This window comes from Sinocyclocheilus grahami, unplaced genomic scaffold (assembly GCF_001515645.1).
Source record: "Sinocyclocheilus grahami isolate Dianchi unplaced genomic scaffold, SAMN03320097.WGS_v1.1 scaffold44.1, whole genome shotgun sequence".
NCBI classification, from domain to species: Eukaryota; Metazoa; Chordata; class Actinopteri; order Cypriniformes; family Cyprinidae; genus Sinocyclocheilus; species Sinocyclocheilus grahami.
In genome coordinates, this window is record NW_015505223.1 from 2,949,942 (window position 1) to 2,971,382 (window position 21,441).

Sequence of the window (21,441 nt, forward strand, 5' to 3'; positions counted from 1 at the left end):
TTCACTGACAAGCTACGCAAAATCACGTTCATAATCGGCAATGAATCACCTGCGATTTTAAACGTGATTTTGCGTAGCTTGAAAGCACGTGCTGGAGATTTACTACTAATCACAGAAGCGGCTTTACTGACGAGATGTGCATGAAAATCGCATTCTGTTTTTTTGCACAGCCCTACAACTTGACAAACTATATTTGAATACATTCTTGCCTCATAAGCTTAGAGCATTGCAGGTTCATTACTGTCAACAAGTGTTCGTGATGTCCATAGAGCTTCAGTCGTACTGAATCTGAAACATTCCTTTATATTTCATTGTGTTGTCACCAAAATATTAGTAAGCTGAAATATCATCGAAATGAAACGACATCACTTAACGTGTGTGAGAGCTACTGTGAGCAGTAGATTTGTGAATAACGGCAGTTCTTAGTTTAGTTTGGTGTTTGCGATAGCAGAGCTGCCAGAATCCCAGCGTTCATCAGTGCGTTTGACTGGACTCATGTTTGAGTTTCGTATTATTTTCATGTTATTAGTGTTGTACCACGTCAGGCTGTTTCTGCTCTCATGTTGACTGCGTTTACAGGCACTGATAGAGTCTGCTCATCTGAAATATCTCGTGAAGATGGCGTGAATATCGTTGATTACTTCCCATGCCTCCGAGTAGTTTGTAAAAGTGGCAGGATTTTTATTAGCGACCTTTTAAGTTCAGAGTGGAATAGTTGGAAAATCAGGGGAAAGTGTAATTGCTATTAAATCTGTAATTATCACTCCATATTTGACAGGTCAGAGATGACGGTTGTGTCGAAGTATTATTTTCAAGTACCATACTTTAGTTCCCGAGGAGATTATTTTTCTTTAATATTTTGCAACGATAAAGACAAAAATATGATTTTATTTTTTTACCATTCTTTGTTGCCCTTCGGTGGTACTGACCTGAAGATGACGACGACGATGATGATGATGACAAAAATTACAAAGAGCAATTATTTGCACTGAATATGCATTTTGGATAATTCTGTGAAATGTATACAATGGCAAGCTACATTTCCACGCTTTGTGGAGAAATACTGTATGTCGAGTCAGATGTATCTGTATATAGTTTGACCTTTGTACATATATATACATGAGTATTCATGGTCCTGATCACTCCAGCCTTTGGTTCTTTCGTTTTCATCAAAAGGCATTTGCTGACTGCATTGTGCTTGAATCTGAATTTAGACATGTACAGCAGTATCTATGAAATGACAACTATAAAATGATGACAATGAAGAAAAAAACTGCTTGTTTGTCTCTTTTGCGGTTTCTTATGAAATACGTTAATGGAGCTGTTGGCATTCCGGTTTGCAGTGCTGGCTAGTAACTGATTACATAAGAAGATTACACAAATGAAGTGCTCATAATTTAATTAAATTACATTTTTAAAATTACAAAGAGCAATTATTTGCACTGAATATGCATTTTGGATAATTCTGTGAAATGTATACAATGGCAAGCTACATTTCCACGCTTTGTGGAGAAATACTGTATGTCGAGTCAGATGTATCTGTATATAGTTTGACCTTTGTACATATATATATACATGAGTATTCATGGTCCTGATCACTCCAGCCTTTGGTTCTTTTGTTTTCATCAAAAGGCATTTGCTGACTGCATTGTGCTTGAATCTGAATTTAGACATGTACAGCAGTATCTATGAAATGACAACTATAAAATGATGACAATGAAGAAAAAAACTGCTTGTTTGTCTCTTTTGCGGTTTCTTATGAAATACGTTAATGGAGCTGTTGGCATTCCGGTTTGCAGTGCTGGCTAGTAACTGATTACATAAGAAGATTACACAAATGAAGTGCTCATAATTTAATTAAATTACATTTTTAAAATATTGATTAAATGATTACATATTAGTCACACAATAGCATTAAATTATTCAGTGTATTGATTCGCCCTAATTGTTCTTCATATTTTAAATTTTCATTAGCGCTTACGTTTTATATACACTGCCATTCAAGAGTCTCTTATGCTCGTCAAGGCTGCATTTGATCAAAAATACAGAAAAAAAACAGTATTGTGAAATATTATTTCAATTTAAAATAACGGTTTTCTATGTGAATATATTTTAAAATGTAATGTATTTCTGTGATGCGCAGCTGTATTTTCAGCATCATTACTCCAGTCTTCAGTGTCACATGATCTTCAGAAATCATTCTAATATGATTTATCAATAATGGAAACCGGTTTGCTGCTTAATATTTCTTTAGAACCTGTGATACTTCTTCCTGGATTCCTTGCTGACTAAAATCTTTTCTAATAAGTCTTTACTATCACTTTTTATAAAAGTGATAGATTACATTAATACATTTATTCAGCAAGGATATATTCAATTTCTTTCAAAAAGAAAGAAAAGGGGAAAAAAATGTACTGAACCCAAACAGAGTTTAAGAAAATAAGATGTTAAAATAAGCTAATGGCAGTTAAGACGTTATTCTTAAAAAAAAAAAAAAAAAAATTCACAAATCCAGCCCCCGTATTTAATTTTTTTTTTAGATTTTAAAGATTAGACAACTTGCTGAATTAAAAATATGGTGCACAACTCTTTGAAATATTTATGCATAACACATGCTTAGTAATAATAATTTGAAAAAAGCATTCCAGGGAGGCACGAGTAAAAACTTTAAGCACATTAAAAAGTTAGCAAAACATCTACAATTGTATATTTTACAAAACATAATCCAAACTTTATACAAAACATTAATCAAAAGCATTAAAAATGCATCAGTTGCGAATGTTTTCTAATATTAACATATACAGGTCCTCCTTTAATAAAGGCCATCCTAGCACCATTTCTAACATTGTGAAAGATCACTTCATGTACAGTTCAATATTGACATCCACACAGATGTTTCATCAGATGTTACAGTCTGTCAAAGAGGTAAACAAATACAGTTTGTGTTCAACCACCGATTGTGTCAAATTAGTAAACCATCTGGGACTTCTATTTTATAAAATAAAAAAATGCTACAATAAACAAGAGTGTTATGAAATGGAAAGACACTTTTCTCTTGTTTAGTCCAGTCAAATATGATCCAGCCTCGTTAAAATCTCTGCATCACAACAGTACTGAAACACAGACGATACGAGAATCCCCTGAAAGAGCGATGAAGGATCAAGTGTGAGCTCGGGTAAAGTGCATCTGTGTGTTTGAAGGTGATCGCTGAAGAGGCTCCTGTGGGTCTGGATGAACCTGCAAACAGCTCTTAAACACAGTTGTGCTGTGACTGAGCTCAGTGTGTGTGTGTTTGCTAGCGCTACGAGGTGTTGAGCTGCGACTGATTCTCTTCTGAACATCTGGAGTCCAGCTCTGGAGGTCCAGCTGCAAAAACACAATCACAGCCATTAAATCACGTGTCTATCAGAGTTATTCAAACCGTAACACTTTACAATAAGTTTCCGTTTGTTAACTATATTTAATGCATTAACAATGGGCAATACATTTGTTACAGTATTTATTAAGCTTTAAAATTCAACTGATCATTGTTAGTTCATTTTGGCTCAGGTCCATTAAATAACATTAATGGATACAACTTTTGATTTTAATAACATATATTAGTAAATGTTGGAATCAACATTAACTAAGATTGATAAATGCTTTAGAAGTATTTTTCATTGTTTGTTAACGAATGTAGTTAACTAATGTTAATTTAAAAAGTTACTATTAAAATACACAGTAACTGAAATCAAATATTAATGAACCTAAACTTATTTTATTTTAGAAAGAAAAAAAGTCTCATTTTCATTTAAACTTGATAAGTTTAAAAGATAAGTTACTAAAATAAGTAAAACTGATATAAATATGAATAAAAATAAACTGACTTATTAACAGAAACTAATAAAAATGAAAAAACAATTACTCAAATGTAAACAAGATATAAAAATAATAAAAATGAAAAACGACAAAATTACTAAAACTTCAATGTAAACAAAATATAACAATAAAAACTATATAGACTACTAAAATTTAAAGAAAAATGACAAACTAGATGTTAATGGATGAATAAATATTATAATAGTATCTCTTTGATTATATGTGTGTCTTTAATATGCTATATATAAAAATACAATAAATTACACTTTTTAATTAATTTTATGGTATCCACAAACATTGACTGACCATCATAAAACCGAAAGCTTTCAATTCACTGATTCAGAATCATCTGCAATAATAAATATATTTATAGTCAAGTTCTGAGTTGTAAAATGTTTATTTAGTGTTTGGCTTGATTTCAAACCCTGATTCTGTAGTTCTGTTGTGTGATATGAAGCAGGTTGTCGTTGTGAGCATATGAGGCCGATCCAGCCGTTCAGACACGTGCAGCGTCCGCTTCTGCTGTCGCACTGAGCTCCGTTCTCACATTCACAGCTGAGCGCGCAGTCGGGCCCGTACCGCCTCACACTGCAGTCTGTCAACACAGCACACATTAGAAAAGCATATTCATATGTGCATGAACGTGCATTAGTGTTGCTGGACTCACCGCTGTCACACCGGACGCCCGTCTTTCCTGAGGTGCAGATACAGCTGCCGCTCACCGGGTCACATGGTGTGTCCTCCGCACAGTCACATGACAGAGAGCAGCTCGGACCGAATGTGCCCTGCTTACATTCTGAGGATGAAAAAAAAGCCTCTTTTACAAAATTCATTAGTAAGCTTTATTAATTTTGCTTTTTTTTTTTTTTTTTTAAGTTGTTTATTTCAAGAGACAAAAAAGATTTTTAAGGTTTACATATATATATATATATATATTTTTTTTTTTTTTTTTTTGCACGTAAACTAAACAAAAATGAGAAATGTTTCCCTGGCTGCTAGCTAACTAGCTAAAATGAAATATGTTGAAATAAATATGTTTTATGTGTGTGTGTGTGTGTACATACATACAGTATTATATATGTATGTATAATTAAATATATGTCATTAAATATGTAAATTTGATTCATTAACAAATATTTTTAGAATTATCTTGTAATTGTGTTACATATAAATGTTTATCTGTCAATCATATATATATATATATATATATATATCAAAATGTTTTAATGGTTTAAATTTTTACTTTTATATTTGTTATGATTTTATTAAGTTTTAAACATGACTTAAAAAGTGTTACTTAAAGGTGCAGTAGGAGATCTTGGAAAATGCTAACTTTAGTCGGGAGCAATGAACACTGTGTAGGGATCATATCGATCGGAAAACGTAGCTCACTTCTAACGAGCTGGTTATCTGATTCAGGTGTGTTAACTAAGCCAGACATGCAAAATATGACGCGATATACGCGAGGACTGGAATTGGGAACCGCTGGGCTACATCATGTGTCATTCACCAATGAGAAAACTTTAAAAGTACTATACCAGGAAGGAAGATCGGGTTGTTGATGTTTGTCTGCCATTCTCGCTCTGTCTGCACAGCGTGCATGAACGCGCTGATGACGTATCCTGTCTGTGCGAACCGGGTGCGCAGAGGTATGCTAATACATACGTTGACAGGCAGGTAGGAAAGCCAATTAAAACGCTTGGACCGAGCGTTTTGATTGGACGAACATTTTTTGGTTCTACATCTTCCACAGAATATATAAATACAGATAAATACATTTAGACCACTTAACTTAATGATTGCTGTCGGGATGTGAAGAGACTTTCAACCAGCATAACAAAAAATGTTTCTGAAGACAATCACCTATTGCACCTTTAATAATTGATTTATTTTGGCAAAAATCTAACTGAGGAGATATCACTCACATGAAGCTATAAGGCAGATTGTGTGTGCGTGTGTGTGTGTGTGTGTGTGTGTGTGTGTGTGTGTGTGTGTGTGTGTGTAGATGATGAACGTCTGACCTCTCTCACAGCGAGAGCCGTGAAATCCAGCGGGACAGAGACACTGTCCGGTTCTGGGATGACATGAAGCCCCGTTCACACAGTCACAGTGCTGCTGACAGCCAGAGCCGAACAGACCGGCGGGACACGCTGAAACACACACACACACACGGTCAGCACACAGCAAACACTCAGCCTGTGCTGGCAAAGCTGTGTGTGGATCTCACCGAGCTGACAGAGATGACCGTAATATCCCGGCTCACACCGGCAGCTTCCTGTCACTCGGTCACATGTGCTGTTATTCTGACACAAACACTGAAGAGCACAGTCAGGACCGAAGAGACCCTCGGGACACTCTGACAACACACACACACACACACTCTCTGATTACAGACGCTCACATATATATATAAGATAGATATATACATTAATATATACATATATATTTTCCCTAAAAACATTAAGAATTATTTTATAATATTTAATTACATTATATATTAATATTGTATTGTTATTTTATTGTATATATATATATATATATATATTATTAGATCATTTTTATTAACCTTGATTATTTCTATGTGTGTGTGTGTATAATTTTTATACATTACAACAGATCATTATAATATATTATATATATATATATATATATATATATATAATATATTACTTTTTATACATGACAACAGATCATTATTATATAATTTATTAGATTTAATAATTATATAATTTAATATAATTATACTTTGATTCATATATTCAACTAGATCAAATTAATATTTGTAGGTAATTTATATATATATATATATATATATATATATAATGGGTAAAAGATGAAAAAGGGTTTAAGCATAAAAACAATACTGCTTTAAATTGTTGTTTTTCCCCAAAAATGTTTTTAAGGTTTTCTGTTTAATGTAATTGTATTTTTGTTTTTCTGAGCAAAAAATTTACATCATACATTTTCCCCTGATTTACAGAAGACACCCACTAAAATATCATTCAGTGTAACAATCTTGTCAGGCATATTTACAACAAAAATCAATTTATGACATATTAAAAAATTTATTATTTTCACCCCAAATACTAATTAGTTGTTATTTTACATTTTTTTTTAATTTGCCACTATCCTAGGTTTAGTCCATTTGTCAGTAAGAATTTTTTACTCATTTAAAACCCAATAAAATGTAATATGCTCACTTATTCTTTTATATATTTTAATATGTACAGGTCAGAATAAGCATGTTGTTTGAATTTTTACATAACTATAAGTGTTACACTGAATGACAATGGAACATTATTTCAACCAAATTTTTACATTTTATTCTTCAAAAACGTATTTGAAACTTTACATGTAGACACTTTACTTGCATTTAATGTGCTTTCTATGGACATAAAATCACTTTTGTAAATTTCTTTTGATGCGGACATCTTAATGTATTTGACCCATAAATATGTCTACATATATATATATATATATATACATATATATATATATATATATATAAAGAAGACAAAGGATTCATACGTATTTAAAGGGGTCATATGATGCAATTTAAATTTTTCCTTTCTCTTTGGAGTGTTACAAGCTCTTGGTGCATAAAGAAGATCTGTAAAGTTGCAAAGACTAAAGTCTCAAATCCAAAGAGATATTCTTTATAAAAGTTAAGAGTCAGCCACGCCTACCTAAAACGGCTCGTTCTAACACGCCCCCACATATCTATGTCACGATGTGGGAAGATTTGCATAACACTGCCCAAATGTTCACGCAAAGAAAGAAGGCGTAACTTTTATTCTCGCTGTAGTATTGTTGTTGCTGCCGCCGCCATCTCGTGAAGGCACTGTGTTTCATTGTGAAAGCGAAACTACTTTGGTTGGCCTTCCAAAAGAGGATGATATACGCTTCGTCATGCCTAGAGCTGATCCGTGCTGGTCGCTGAGGAAATACAACCACTTTGAGCTGTGAATCGCCGGATCGGCTTTCACCGTGGACGAAGTGGAGTCCAGCCCGGGGTCGTCACATGTGGTTGCCGCAAGCCCGCCGGACGCTTCTTCGTCGAATCCACTGGCCGCGCCGTTCTCAAGCCCGACCGCCTCTGCTCACTCAAGCCCGCCGTGTGTGACACTGTGTGTTTCGTTGTGAAAGTGAAACTACTTTGTTTGGTCTTCCAAAAGAGGACGATATCTGCTTCATCATGCCTAGAGCTGATCTGTGCTGGTCGCTGAGGAAATACATCAACTTTGTGCTGTGGATCACCGGATCGGCTTTCACCGTGGACGAAGTGGAGTCCAGCCCGGGGTCGTCACATGTGGTTGCCGCAAGCCCGCCGGACGCTTCTTCGTCGAATCCACTGGCCGCGCCGTTCTCAAGCCCGACCGCCTCTGTAAGTACGTTTTCATATTTAAAGGATTTGCCACTGATGATTCAAACACAACATAATATTCTTTTTAGCAACGTCATATGACCCCTTTAAACATTTAGTCTATAAATGAACAGAAAAGTCATTTTAAACATTTCAGAAGTGTATACAGAAATAACATCTTAACCTTTGAATAAAGATGAATCTTGGTTCATGGGACTTGGATCATGTTCTTTACAAAGTCATTAAGGTAGAGTTACCGTACCGTTATGATCTTTATAGATAATAATAAACATATACAGTATATATCACCTTTCTCACAGCGCGAGCCGGTCCAGCCGAGAGCACATGAACAGTTCCCAGAGACAGCGTCACACAGGCCTCTGTTACTGCAGTCACAGCGCTGAAAGCAGCCCGCGGGACAGACTGCACACACACACACACACACCTGCCATCAGACATCAGACAACACACACATGTAACCTCACCAAACACCAGCTCACCTTCATCCCCGACACACACGCCTGTGACCGGATCGTTTCTCAGCCCCTTTCCACAGACGGCCACACGGCCACAGTCCGGCCCGTACCGTCCCGCCGGACACGCTGAACACCAGAGCATACGGGAGGACAAGCGTGCTGTTGAAACGCTGCAGTCTGACACATATACAGTGTGTTTTGAGCAAGTGCTGCTGTGCGGGACTCACTGAGATGACAGCGGGCCCCGATGAATCCGGCCAGACATTCACAGGCCCCTGAGACCGAAAGACAAACTCCACCGTTCAAACACTGACAGCGATGCTCACAGCCAGGACCGTAGAAGCCTTCAGCACATGCTACACACACACACACACACACACGAGAGAATGAGGAAAAAACATGCAAAACAACAGCAGCACATCATAAACCTGATGAAATGAAAAGCTGCAACCTTACATCTGATCAGAGTCAATATTTATCAACGACACACTTGTTTCTCCTCAGACAGACAGAAAACAAAAGCTTTATGAGCATGTGCTGCGTTTAGAGCTTTAGAATTAGCCCTGCCTCCACTATTATCTGAAGCAGAGATTCAGCCAAACCCCTTTTGACAAAATATTTACTTGAAAAGCATCCTTTAATATTACAATAAAATAACAACACATTGACTTGTTTATGGTTCGCCAATGTTGGGTCATGGTGACATGACAAATAAAATATTTCAATTTTATTTTAATTATTTTTTTTATGGTTTTATTATTTTTGTGTTTTAGTTTTTTATTTTAAATCTATTTAAATTTGACATTTTTAGGATTGTATTTTTAGCTTTTCAGCTTGTTTTTATTTTAAAATTATTAACTGTACATTTTTTATGATTTTAAACATTTTTAGCTTGATTGTTTTTATTTTAAGATTTATTTTTGTAACCTCACATTTTCATGATTAAAATAAAATTGGTTTTAGTGTTTTTATTTTTAAATGTTTTAAGTTGTACTTTGTTTTTTTAATTTTAAAATGTATTTAATTTTACATTTTTATGATTTGATACATTTTAGGTAAGAGTTTAGTTTCTTTTTATCTCAAAATTATTAATAATTTTATAATTAATATTAATATTTAATTTTACTTTTTTATTAAGTTTTAATTATATTTTAAGTTTGTTTGTATTTTAAAATTTACCTTAAATTTAATTTTATATTTGTATAATTGTATGTATTTTGGTAAGACTTTTATGATTTTGTTAATTTTTATTTAGTGTTTTACTTTGTTTTATTTTTTTTTATTAATTAATTTTAAACGTAGCTTTTTATTTTTTTTTTAATGTAGGTTTTATTTTTTTGTGTTTCAGTTTGTTTTTTAAAATTGTATTTAATTTTTCATTTTAAAATTTTTAGTTAGATTTCAAGTTTGTTGTATTTTAAAATTTACCTTAAAAACAATCAAACTAAAACTCTTGCCCAAATGTATAAAATCATATAAAATATAAAATGTACTGTAAATCTATTTTAAAATGTATAATTGTATTATGTTTTAATGACATTTTTTGTATGTTTTATTTTAAAATGTACTTCAATTTACATTTTTAGGATTTTCTGTATTTTAGGACATTTTCTAGGATTTAATCAGTCAAGCTACTCAACTCACAAACCCCTTGCAGCTCTCTAATGAACTCCAGTTTTTTAAACCCCTGATCTAAAGCACAGCAGAGGAACAAACCTAAAACGTTCTTCACAGTACCAATATCTCTCCAGTAAATGTAAGTGCATGCCTCACTCTGTTCACACTTGGGTCCTGTGAATCCAGGCGCACAGTAACACTCTCCAGACAGCGGGTGGCACAGCTGGTTTCTCTCTGAACACTGACACACCTGATTACAGTTGATGCCGAAGGTGCCGGGCAGACAGGCTGTTGAGACAGACTCAGATGATATTCTTTTTTAAAACAATCTTTTTTTCTGCAGTAATTTGGCATGTCGTGCAGTAGGAGTGAAGCTCAGACACTCACTCTGCTCGCAGCCGCTGCCCGTGTAGCCGGGAGGGCAGCCGCAGCATCCCGACACGTGATGGCACGATGTGCCCGGCGGGCAGGAGCAGCGCTGGACACAGTCCTGACCATATGAGCCCGGCAGACACGCTGACACACACACACACAAGTGTCACACACTGGACGCACCAAGATACTGGACACACACTTAAAATGTAATATAAATTAATAATTTTTATATAATTTATTAATTGAATAATTATTTAATAATTATATATATACAGGGGAGCACACAAGTTTTCCGGTTTGGTTCTCATGAGAGTACCTAGAGATCTGGTTTGGTGCTCACACTGCACATAGTGTGAGCCATTAAATATAACTATAAAAAATTAAATAATTAATATTAAAAAGAATATAATTGTGCTTCATTTAATTAGATTATTTTTTAAATAAAATAATAAAGTGTGATAATACTATTATATTTTAAAATAAAAAATGAGTGTTAAATAAAAATACAATTATTTTATAATACACTTAAAAAACACAATGCTAATATTTACATTTAAATTTTTTCTTTATTTATTTTTATATGAATTTTATATTACATTGCAGTAAATATTTAGACACAAAATATTGCGGCAAGTTCAAACTAGACAAACATTTAAGGGATACAGTGCAGTTACACAACCTTTCATCACATAAATAATTATGGCGATAAAAGATTTAAAACGAAAATGTTTTAAAATCTTACCAGTTTGTTAGTTATCTTATAATCCATTACAGCGTACAAAACAATCGTTGAAACGAGAGCGAGTCCACGATAATAATTTTATTAGCTAAACAAATGCAAAGCTTCCACCAAGAAAAAACTGTTCCTGGCAAGAGTATAGCGCTGACTTCAGTTACCCGGATGAGCCTGTGTTATCAGTTTTTACTGGCTGTTATGTAAGGGATAATGTACATCCAGCCGGTTGTTATCTCAGAATAAACCCCGACAGGGTGTATCAGCCTGAAGGGGTTTATTCTGAGATAAAAACCGGCTGGATGTACATTATCCCGCTTATTACACGGCTAAAAAGATTTGTTTTTACGGATAACATACCTAAGGATGTCGCGATTGACCAATCAGAATCAAGTATTCCACAGAGCCGTGTAATAACGAGGGATAATGTCGCGACTGACCAATCAGAATCAAGTATTCCACAGATCCGTCTAATAAAATAATTTATTACAGGTGATAACTTTAATGATTTAATCATTGTTTTATAATTATTTAAATTATTAGATACAACATCCTGGACATTGAAGTGGTCTGGGTCACACAGGCGATGAACTGACCTTTCTCACAGTGTCTTCCTCTCCATCCTGCAGGACAGAAACACTGACCGCTCACATGATGACAGGGGGCTCCGTGATGGCACTGACACCGGCCCTCACAGCCGACTCCAAACCGCCCCCATACACACGCTGACACACACAAACACACACACTGCTGATGTTATACTGACCTAATCAAGACTTTTCAGTTTTACACTCATTTGGGCCCCATATGTATACAAGACAAAACACACACACACACACACACACACACACAGATTTTATAGGCATGTTCAGTCATTCTCTCAGTGTGAATATGACTGTAATACTGTAATCTCCTGAAAGTCATTAAAATCATTCTCTTAATTATCAGAAAACATTTATAACTGAGCACTAGGAGGAGACAGATCTTGTGTATCTATATTGAAAAGCTGGGTTTATTTTATTTCCTGTTGGGACAGTAAGTTGAGATGGTCTTACCGTTCTCACAGCGCTGTCCCGTCCAGCCGGCCTGACAAACACACTGACCCGTCTGTCTGTCACACTGAGCACCGTTCACACACTCACATCTGTCCTGACAGTCCGACCCGAAGACACCCGCTGCACATTATGACCGCATGCACGCACACACACACACACACACATGCACACACCCACAAATACACACACACACACAGGTTCATATAAAACATATTTTCAAAACATAGATGTAAATCATATTTAAATATGTAATAAATACATAAATATAGAAATATAAAACATGCATTATATCATTTAATTTATAATATTATATAATATTTAAATTATTATATGTAAATACAAAATCTGATTGTAGAACCAGATAATATATCATTCTAATCTATGCAAATGTAAAACATATGCATACTGTATATCTCAATTATATAATTTACATATTCATATTTACATACATCAATTATAAATTCTGCACATATATACGCTTGTTTTTTGTACATACATATGTATCATATTTATATACATCAATTACAGAAAAACCATTGTTTGACTCTAAATTCATTGCAAAATTGTAAGCAAAAGATGAAAAAATGGGAAATATACATTATACATATATATATATATATTTATTTATTTTTTACGGTCAAAAATACACAACTAGACAACTAGAGAGGAGAGAGGGGAATGGCAACCACAAGTCCAGACTAAATAAGAAAAAAATAATACATTGAATTATTCACTAAACATTGTTATTTTTTCATTATATTGATGTTGATGATTTTATTTTATGAATGCTGTGCTTTATGCTGACTGCTCCGGGTGTGTGTTCACTGCTGTGTGTGTGTTCATGGTGTGTGTGTGCACTTAGGATGGGTTAAATGCAGAGCACTAATTCCTAGTATGGGTCACCATACTTGGCCACATGTCACATCACTCACGTCACTTCACTTCACTTATGTTAGCATTGGCATTGAGACTGAGACTAAATGAACCTGCAGCAGTGCTCAAAATTTTTATGAGGTGTGAGGAGAAGAAAGCAGGATCTTGAAACGAAGGCTGTGACTCAAGTGTCTGCGGTTGCCAAAACCATCTGACACACAAGTCAACAAATACTGAAAAGTGAAACACCAGTATGACACTATATATATGATGTAATGTCTGGAAATCAGCAGCTTCCCAACAAATTTTTTTTTTTTTTCAAATTTTCCGTCAGCACATGGAGATCCATTACTGAATATCCATTTTATTTATTTATAATATATATGTGGTACAACCAAGTGTAATCACATTTGCAATGTATTTTTTTTAATTAATTGACTAATTTATGATAAATATAAATGGAAAACGATCTCAGAATGTGATAATTTAGTCAAAGGAGATTCAGAAATTGTAAATATGTACTTAAGGAATTTTATTCAGGGAATTTAGGGAACTGTATCTGTTAATGGGAATACTCTGATAAATTGTGTCCTGTGTGATGGTTACAATTTGAATGATACTAGCGTAGCAGCTGTGTGATGATGACCAATGAAAATGGTTACATAGAAACTCTGTTCCCGCTGAAGATATAAGAGCTTGTTAAAGGGATTTTAATGTGTATTTTGCAGCATGCTGATGATTATAAATGAGTTATGATGAAATGTGTTTTATAACATAAGAGTATGATGCAGAAAACGAATATTTGAAGATTTTATTGTTGTAAAAATTTACAGAACTGTATTTTTAGTATATGAATATGAGTTATGATGTTGACCCGCTACATATAAAATATATAAAAATTTGGTCACACTTTAGTTTGGAGAACAATTCTCACTATTCAGTAAACTCAATAAACGCTTAATTTGCTGCTTATGAATAGTTATGAGTACGTAATAGGTAGTTGTTAAGTTTAGGTATAGGATAGGGTTAACAGATCTAAAATATGGTCATGTAGAATAAGCCATTCATATGTGATTTATAAGTACTGATAAATAGCCAATATCTTAGTAATATGCATGCTCATAAGCAGCTAGCTGATAGTGAGAATTGGAATTGCTGTCAAACGATTAATCGCATCCAAAATAAATATTTTTGTTTACATGATATATGTGTGTGTGCTGTGTATATTTATTATGTATATAGAAATACACAAACATACATCTATATATTTAAGAAAAATATGATTTGTTTATATTTAAAATAGTAATAATTATATAATATAAATTATATTTGAATATATATATATATATATTCAAATATAATATACATACACATGTAAATATTTTTTAAATATATACATGTTTGTGTATTTCTATATACACAATATATATATGTATATATACAAAATATATGTATATAATGTGAACAAAACAGCTGTATCACGCACATCATATCCTGACTTTTTGCTTTATTTCTAACTTTAGATTTGAGATGATCTGGTTTGCTTCATGTCCTGATTATTTCATGCTCTCTCTCTCAATGCTACTAAAGAAGCAAAAAAATAAAACATAAAATGTAAAAAAGCACAGCTTCCACACTGCCAGTAATAGTTTCCTACGCAGTACGTTTGTTCTGTAGTCAGCACACTGCACTTGACACTGTCAATTACAATTAAGTGTATATATAAATATGCACATTACTTAAATCTCACACCACAGCCAGACCGGGAGAATATTGCAGGCAAATTCAGCACAAGGATCTAAGGATCCAAGTCACTCACCTAGTTCACAGGCTGAACCTGTCCATCCGCTGGGACAGAAGCAGCGGCCGCTCTCAGGGTCACATGAACCCCCGCTCTGACACAAACACCTGTGAGCACAGCCCGTCCCGAAGAATCCAGGAGAACAACCTGGAAAAGGAGGAATACAAAACCGGAACTAGAACATCATCCAAAACTATACAGACTCAAAGAAAAACCATACAGTACACAGGCCACAAAATCACTGCTGTGCTTCATTAGAGGCCTACTCTACTCTTCACACTGTCAGTGAGCATAATGGGTCTTAGTTACTTTTACTCAAATAAATATGCATGATTACAGTACATAAATACAGAGCAGATCCTCCCTATACGCAAAATACGCAAGCTGCGTAGGGCCCTAAATCATCTCACTCTCAAAGATGATTTAATTTTAGTTTCGTTTTTGAATTTGGCCAGCGGTTATGAAAACATGAATGATCATTTATTTTAATGTGGTGCGCTGTCGCCCTTTCTACATAAGAATCAGTTAAATCATGTAATGTGAATGTCGTAGTCTCGCTCCAGACTAAAAAATGAGTTGAAAGCGTACCGAGCCGCGGAATAGACACTGTTTCTCAAGCGCTTTCCACGAGCGCGATTGGAGACGGAGTGAAACACGGACAAATGCGTTTCATTCATTCGTTCATAACCACTCATACCCCACTTCAATAAGAGTCTCATCTCCCATTCCCTTTAAAGGGGTCATATGATGCGATTTCAATTTTTCCTTTCTCTTTGGAGTGTTACAAGCTCTTGGTGCATAAAGAAGATCTGTAAAGTTGCAAAGACTAAAGTCTCAAATCCAAAGAGATATTCTTTATAAAAGTTCAGAGTCAACCACGCCTACCTAAAACGCCTCGTTCTAACACGCCCCCACATGTCTACGTCACGATGTGGGAAGATTTGCATAACGCCGCCCAAATGTTCACGCAAAGAGGAATTCGGCCAATCACAACACGCTGGATAGCTGGCCAATCAGAGCACACCTTGCTTTTCAGACCGATGAGCTTTGTAAAAATCGAAGCGTTTCAGAAAGGCGGGGCATAGAGGAGAAACAATAATGTACAGTATGTGGAAAATAATGTGTTTTTTGAACCTTAAACCACATAAACACATTTCATTACACCAAATACACAAAATAATGTTCTTTTTAGCAACATCATATGACCCCTTTAAGAGCCAGTTGCGCTCGTGCCATGGCATATTTGCTATTTACACGGCGGAATTTGCAAGCACAAAGACAGAAAAACCTCTCCAGAGATGAAACGGAGCTGCTCCTACGCGAGCAAATATGTAGCCTAATTCTGATACATGCAATGACTATCCATTATGACATGTAGGCATTTTTACATTTATGTAGCCTACACAATAATAATCTTTTACATTGTAATCCTTTAATTTTTAATATTTGGCATGTTTGTGTGCTGATGTGCGTCCCTGTGTGTAATAAGCAGACTGTACGCACGCTGTGGACACGCCTATACTAACGTGCTCTTTATATAACAAAAAAACTACTGCGCCATTGACTTTAGACCAGGTTTTTGTTGGTCAATGGCGCAGTCTATTTCAGTTGCCTCAAAATAGCAATGAGCCAGAAATGCGCCTGAACACACTTGTGAGTGCACAAATGCATTTCCTATTTAAACAACGCGGCGCAGGACATGAAAATAACAACTGCGTAGGGCTGAAACTAGCAAAAAACACAGCATTGCGCTGGGTGTATGATAGGGCCCACTGTTTCTCAAGCGCTTTCCGTGAGCGCGATTCAAGACGGAGTGAAACACGGACAAATGTGTTTCATTCATTCGTTCATGACCACTCATACCCCACTCCATCGCAGCAACCACCCCCCACATAATTGTGCATGAAAATTCCAGCAGATCAGCAGTTTCTGAAATAGTCAGATCGGCCCGTCTGAAACTAGCAATCAAGTCTCGTTCAAAGTCATTTAATCAGCTTTCTTCTCCATTCTGATGCTAAGTTTGACTTTAAGCATACTGTCTTGAACATGCCTAAGCGGACATTTACACAACACCGTTTTCAACAAAAAATGGAAAACTTTTTGTGTGTTTTGGCCGTTCATTTACAAACCCAATTCCCAAAAAGTTGGGACACTACAAATTGAGTAAAAAAGGAATGGAATAATTTACAAATCTCATAAACATACATTTTCTCAGTTTAAACATTTGATATGTCATCTATGTTGTATTCTGAATAAAATATTGAAATTTGAAACTTCCACATTGCATTCTGTTTTTATTCACAATTTGTACAGTGTCCCAACTTTTTTGGAATCGGGTTTGTACATGACAACGGCATTTTAGGGGCTCGAAAACGCAAACTTTTGAAAATGGCTTTCAAAGTGCCCGGTTTTTTGTAAATGATACCATTATCGTCGTCTTGTGAACTACCTAAATGGGAATTTGTGAAAAAGGTGACATAACATGTTTACATGTTTCTTTACAAAGTGATTGCCTCCTACTGGCCTGGTGCATAATACAGCGTTTTAGTCGTTTTTAAGGATCCGTTTTCTGTTTTTAGCATATTGTCATCATGTAAACATACCCTATATGCATTGAGTTGCTGCCATGTGATTGGCTGATTAGATATTTGTGTTAACATGCAGTTAAACATGTACCTAAATAAAGTGGCTGGTGAGTGTGTATATTATTAAAAAAGATTTCTATTTCAAATAAATGCTGTTCTTTTGAACTTTCTATTCACTAAAAAAATAATTTAAAAAAGTATCACGGTTTCCACTAAAATATGAAGCAGCACAACTGTTTTCAACATTGCTAATAATCATAAATGTTTCTTGAGCATCAAATCAGCATATTAGAATGATTTCTGAAGATCATGTGACACTGAAGACTGGAGTAATGGTGCTGAAAATTCAGCTTTGCATCACAGGAATAAATTACATTATTAAATATATTAAAGTAGAAAGTGGTTATTTAAATATTGTAAAAATTATTTCTGTTTTTACTATATTTTGATGAAATAAATGCAGCCTTGGAGAGCAGAAGAGACTTCTTAGTACAGACATATATATATAAAACATTTGAATGACATATCTTACGCTGTGAGCAGGTGTCTCCCGTCCACCCTGCGCTGCACTCACACTGACCGCTTGCAGCATCACAGCTGCTGTTATTGTGACAAACACAGGTCTGAGAACAGCTCGCTCCATACAATCCAGCAGGACACGCTGCAGACCAGACAAACAGCACGGACATTACTCACTGGAAAACGTCTCATTGTGTGCGAGCCAGAAAGACAGATGTGCTCGTAAAAGAAGAAATTATAATCATAACGTGCGCTCGAGATCCTGCTGACTGCACAAATCCTCCTTTTTTGAAAAGGCTGTTCGGTTTTAACAACTTTAGCAATGTCCTAGCTGAAGAGGTCTATTAAAGGTACAGTTATAAAGCATAGAAGTGAAGATAAAATGCTACAAAAGTTAAACATCTTTAAGAATAAGCTCACTTTGGTTACAGTGTGGGCCGATCCAGCCAGGACGACAGGCACATTCACCACTGACATGATCACAGAGAGCTCCGTTCCTACACACACACTTCTGCTGACAGTCCAGACCATAGAAACCCTGCGGACAGGCTGGACACACACACACACACACACACACACACACACAAACAAATCAAAAACCCAAAACATGACTGATGTTAATATATGTTAAGTGGAACAATCATACGTTTTTCACAGAATGTTCCCGTCCAGCCAATCTCACAGGTACAAGCTCCGCCCACATGGTCACATGACGCCTGGTTGTCACACTGGCAGCGATGCTTACAGCCCAGGCCGAATGAACCAGCAGGGCATTCTGGGACAGACACAGATCACATCAAATGCATGATAAATACTGTAACATTTATAACAGATAGAAGGCACACATGAAGACTGTCAAATCTAAAATAAGAAAATATATGGAATGTGTACATTTGTCAACTTGCAAGACTATTTAAAATGAATAAGTGAAGGCAAAATGGTTTGAATAAATAAATGGATAAAGTTACAGGACCTTAGATATACATTTGTCCTAATATACACATATAAATGCAACGTATCAACTATGCATTATTTTATTTTGCATGTTTTCAGATTCTTTTCCTCATATTTTATTATCAAATATTAATAATGAATACTAGTACCTTAAATGCTGTAACACTTGTACAGATATAGCAGTATGCATGGAATATAGAAGAACTATTAAATCTCAAATAATTCCACTCTACAAGGGAAAAAATTACATATTATATCTCCATTTTTAAAAATAATTGTTATACATGGTGATTTTATAAGCACATATGAATTAAGAGACTAAGTAAAATATTTGTACATTTAGAAATTCATCTGTCAACCTGCAAAACCATTTAACATCCATAAGAGAAGGCAAAATGCAAATAAATAAAATAAATACATAGAAGAAAAAACCTAAAGGAAATGGTTATAGTAACTGTATCTTAAATATTTTCCCTAATAATATAATATAATATAATATAATATAATATAATATAATATAATATAATATAATAAATACTTTTTTACTTAAATTATTTTAATAAAAAATGTTGTTTCAACTATCTTTTTAATTAATTTTATTATTTTTTCATACTGTTTATTTATTTATTTTATATTGCACATTTTCCTATGTTTTTTTTTTGTATTTCATTATCATAAATACTGTAACATTTAAAAAAGATATTAGATATACATGGAATATAGAACTTTTAGTCTAAAATAAAACAATGAATGCAGAGATGTCACCGCGTTTTAACAACGAAAACCATAACCAAATATTAAATATGCAATATAATGAAACTGAAATAATTTTGACAATGATATTGTAAAGTGCATCCTACAGAAAGTATCATGTGTTTCTTTAACACACGTTTACATTTATGTATTTGGCAGACGCTTTTATCCAAAGCAACTTAGATTGCATTTAAGGTAGAGCTAGCATTGCAAGCGCTGTTCTGTTTGATCTGCAGGAATGCAGTGAGTGTTGTTTTACTCACTCTGGTCACATCGAGGTCCAGTGAAACCCGCCTCACATTGACAGCGTCCGGTCTGAGCATCACAGCCTCCGTCACCGTTTTGACAGTCACACACATTCACACAGTCCAGACCCCAGCGGCCCGCGTCACAGGCTACAACACACACACACACACACACACACAAACACACATACACAGAGACACACACACACACACACACAGAGAGAGACAGAGACACACACACACACACACACACAGAGACACACACACACACACGCACACACACACACACACACAGAGACACACACACACACACGCACACACACACACACACACAGAGACACACACACACACACGCACACACACACACACACACAGAGACACACACACACACACGCACACACACACACACACACAGAGACACACACACACACACAGAGAGAGAGAGACACACACACACACACACACACACACACACACACATTATCCCCTCAAACATTATCTCAAAATCAGTGCTGGATGAAGAACACAAATAATTATATAACACAAATACTTGAGTAAAAGTACAGATACCCTAACAAGATATTATTCCAGTAAAAGTACTCATTTTCACTTCAGTAAAAGTACAAAAATACTAGATTTTTTATTGCACTTAAGTTCGGGGGTCAAAGACATGACATCCCATTTTGGTGTCTGCGTCCAATTTAAAAAAGTGATTTTTTTTAAAACACAGAAAGCATATTAAATGCAAAGTAAAGTGTCTTTAATGTTTCAAATAACTTTTGTGAAAACTGTAAAATATGGGTGAAATAATGTTCCATCGTTATTCAGCGTAACAGGCATATTTATGTAAAACTGAAATAGTTCAAATGACACTGACATAGGGGTGCGCGATATATATCGTCTGCGATAATATCGTAATTGTTGTTTTAACGATGTGCGATTTGACATTATCGAGTATTTTGCAAAAACCATTCAAAACATCCCTACAGAGCGCACGCATACATTATGTGAAGTCTAGACTAGTGCGTGTGTGCATTTAGTGTGTGTTCTTTCACTGCATGATTCAGTCTATTAAAATGCATTTAGAATGATCACAAATTCAAGACATGATGGCAGAAAATTTATATATTTATACCACTTCATATAGTTATTCAATTTCACACGAAGAGTGCAGTTTTTCTTCAAAAATTACTGATTACAAATGTGACATTGAATTCAATAAACAATAAGTTAA

General features: G+C 35.0%; 1 protein-coding gene across 1 annotated transcript in view; it reads right to left on the reverse strand.

The window, feature by feature from the left end:
- Positions 1–2,593: 2,593 nt before the first annotated feature.
- megf6b (multiple EGF-like-domains 6b) overlaps positions 2,594–21,441 on the reverse strand; it is an 85,516-nt gene continuing 66,668 nt past the window's right edge. Inside the window, exons 21-37 of the mRNA XM_016268295.1 lie at positions 20,226–20,357; positions 18,902–19,030; positions 18,676–18,804; positions 18,269–18,397; positions 15,170–15,298; positions 12,478–12,606; positions 12,019–12,147; positions 10,702–10,830; positions 10,471–10,602; positions 8,925–9,053; positions 8,722–8,823; positions 8,531–8,644; positions 6,086–6,214; positions 5,880–6,008; positions 4,526–4,654; positions 4,283–4,453; positions 2,594–3,366 (exon numbers count right to left, since the gene is read on the reverse strand). Of these exons, the coding sequence (XP_016123781.1) occupies positions 3,302–3,366; positions 4,283–4,453; positions 4,526–4,654; positions 5,880–6,008; positions 6,086–6,214; positions 8,531–8,644; positions 8,722–8,823; positions 8,925–9,053; positions 10,471–10,602; positions 10,702–10,830; positions 12,019–12,147; positions 12,478–12,606; positions 15,170–15,298; positions 18,269–18,397; positions 18,676–18,804; positions 18,902–19,030; positions 20,226–20,357 (2,135 nt within the window). The 3' untranslated portion in view covers positions 2,594–3,301. The remainder of the gene's footprint in view (positions 3,367–4,282; positions 4,454–4,525; positions 4,655–5,879; positions 6,009–6,085; positions 6,215–8,530; positions 8,645–8,721; positions 8,824–8,924; positions 9,054–10,470; positions 10,603–10,701; positions 10,831–12,018; positions 12,148–12,477; positions 12,607–15,169; positions 15,299–18,268; positions 18,398–18,675; positions 18,805–18,901; positions 19,031–20,225; positions 20,358–21,441) is intronic.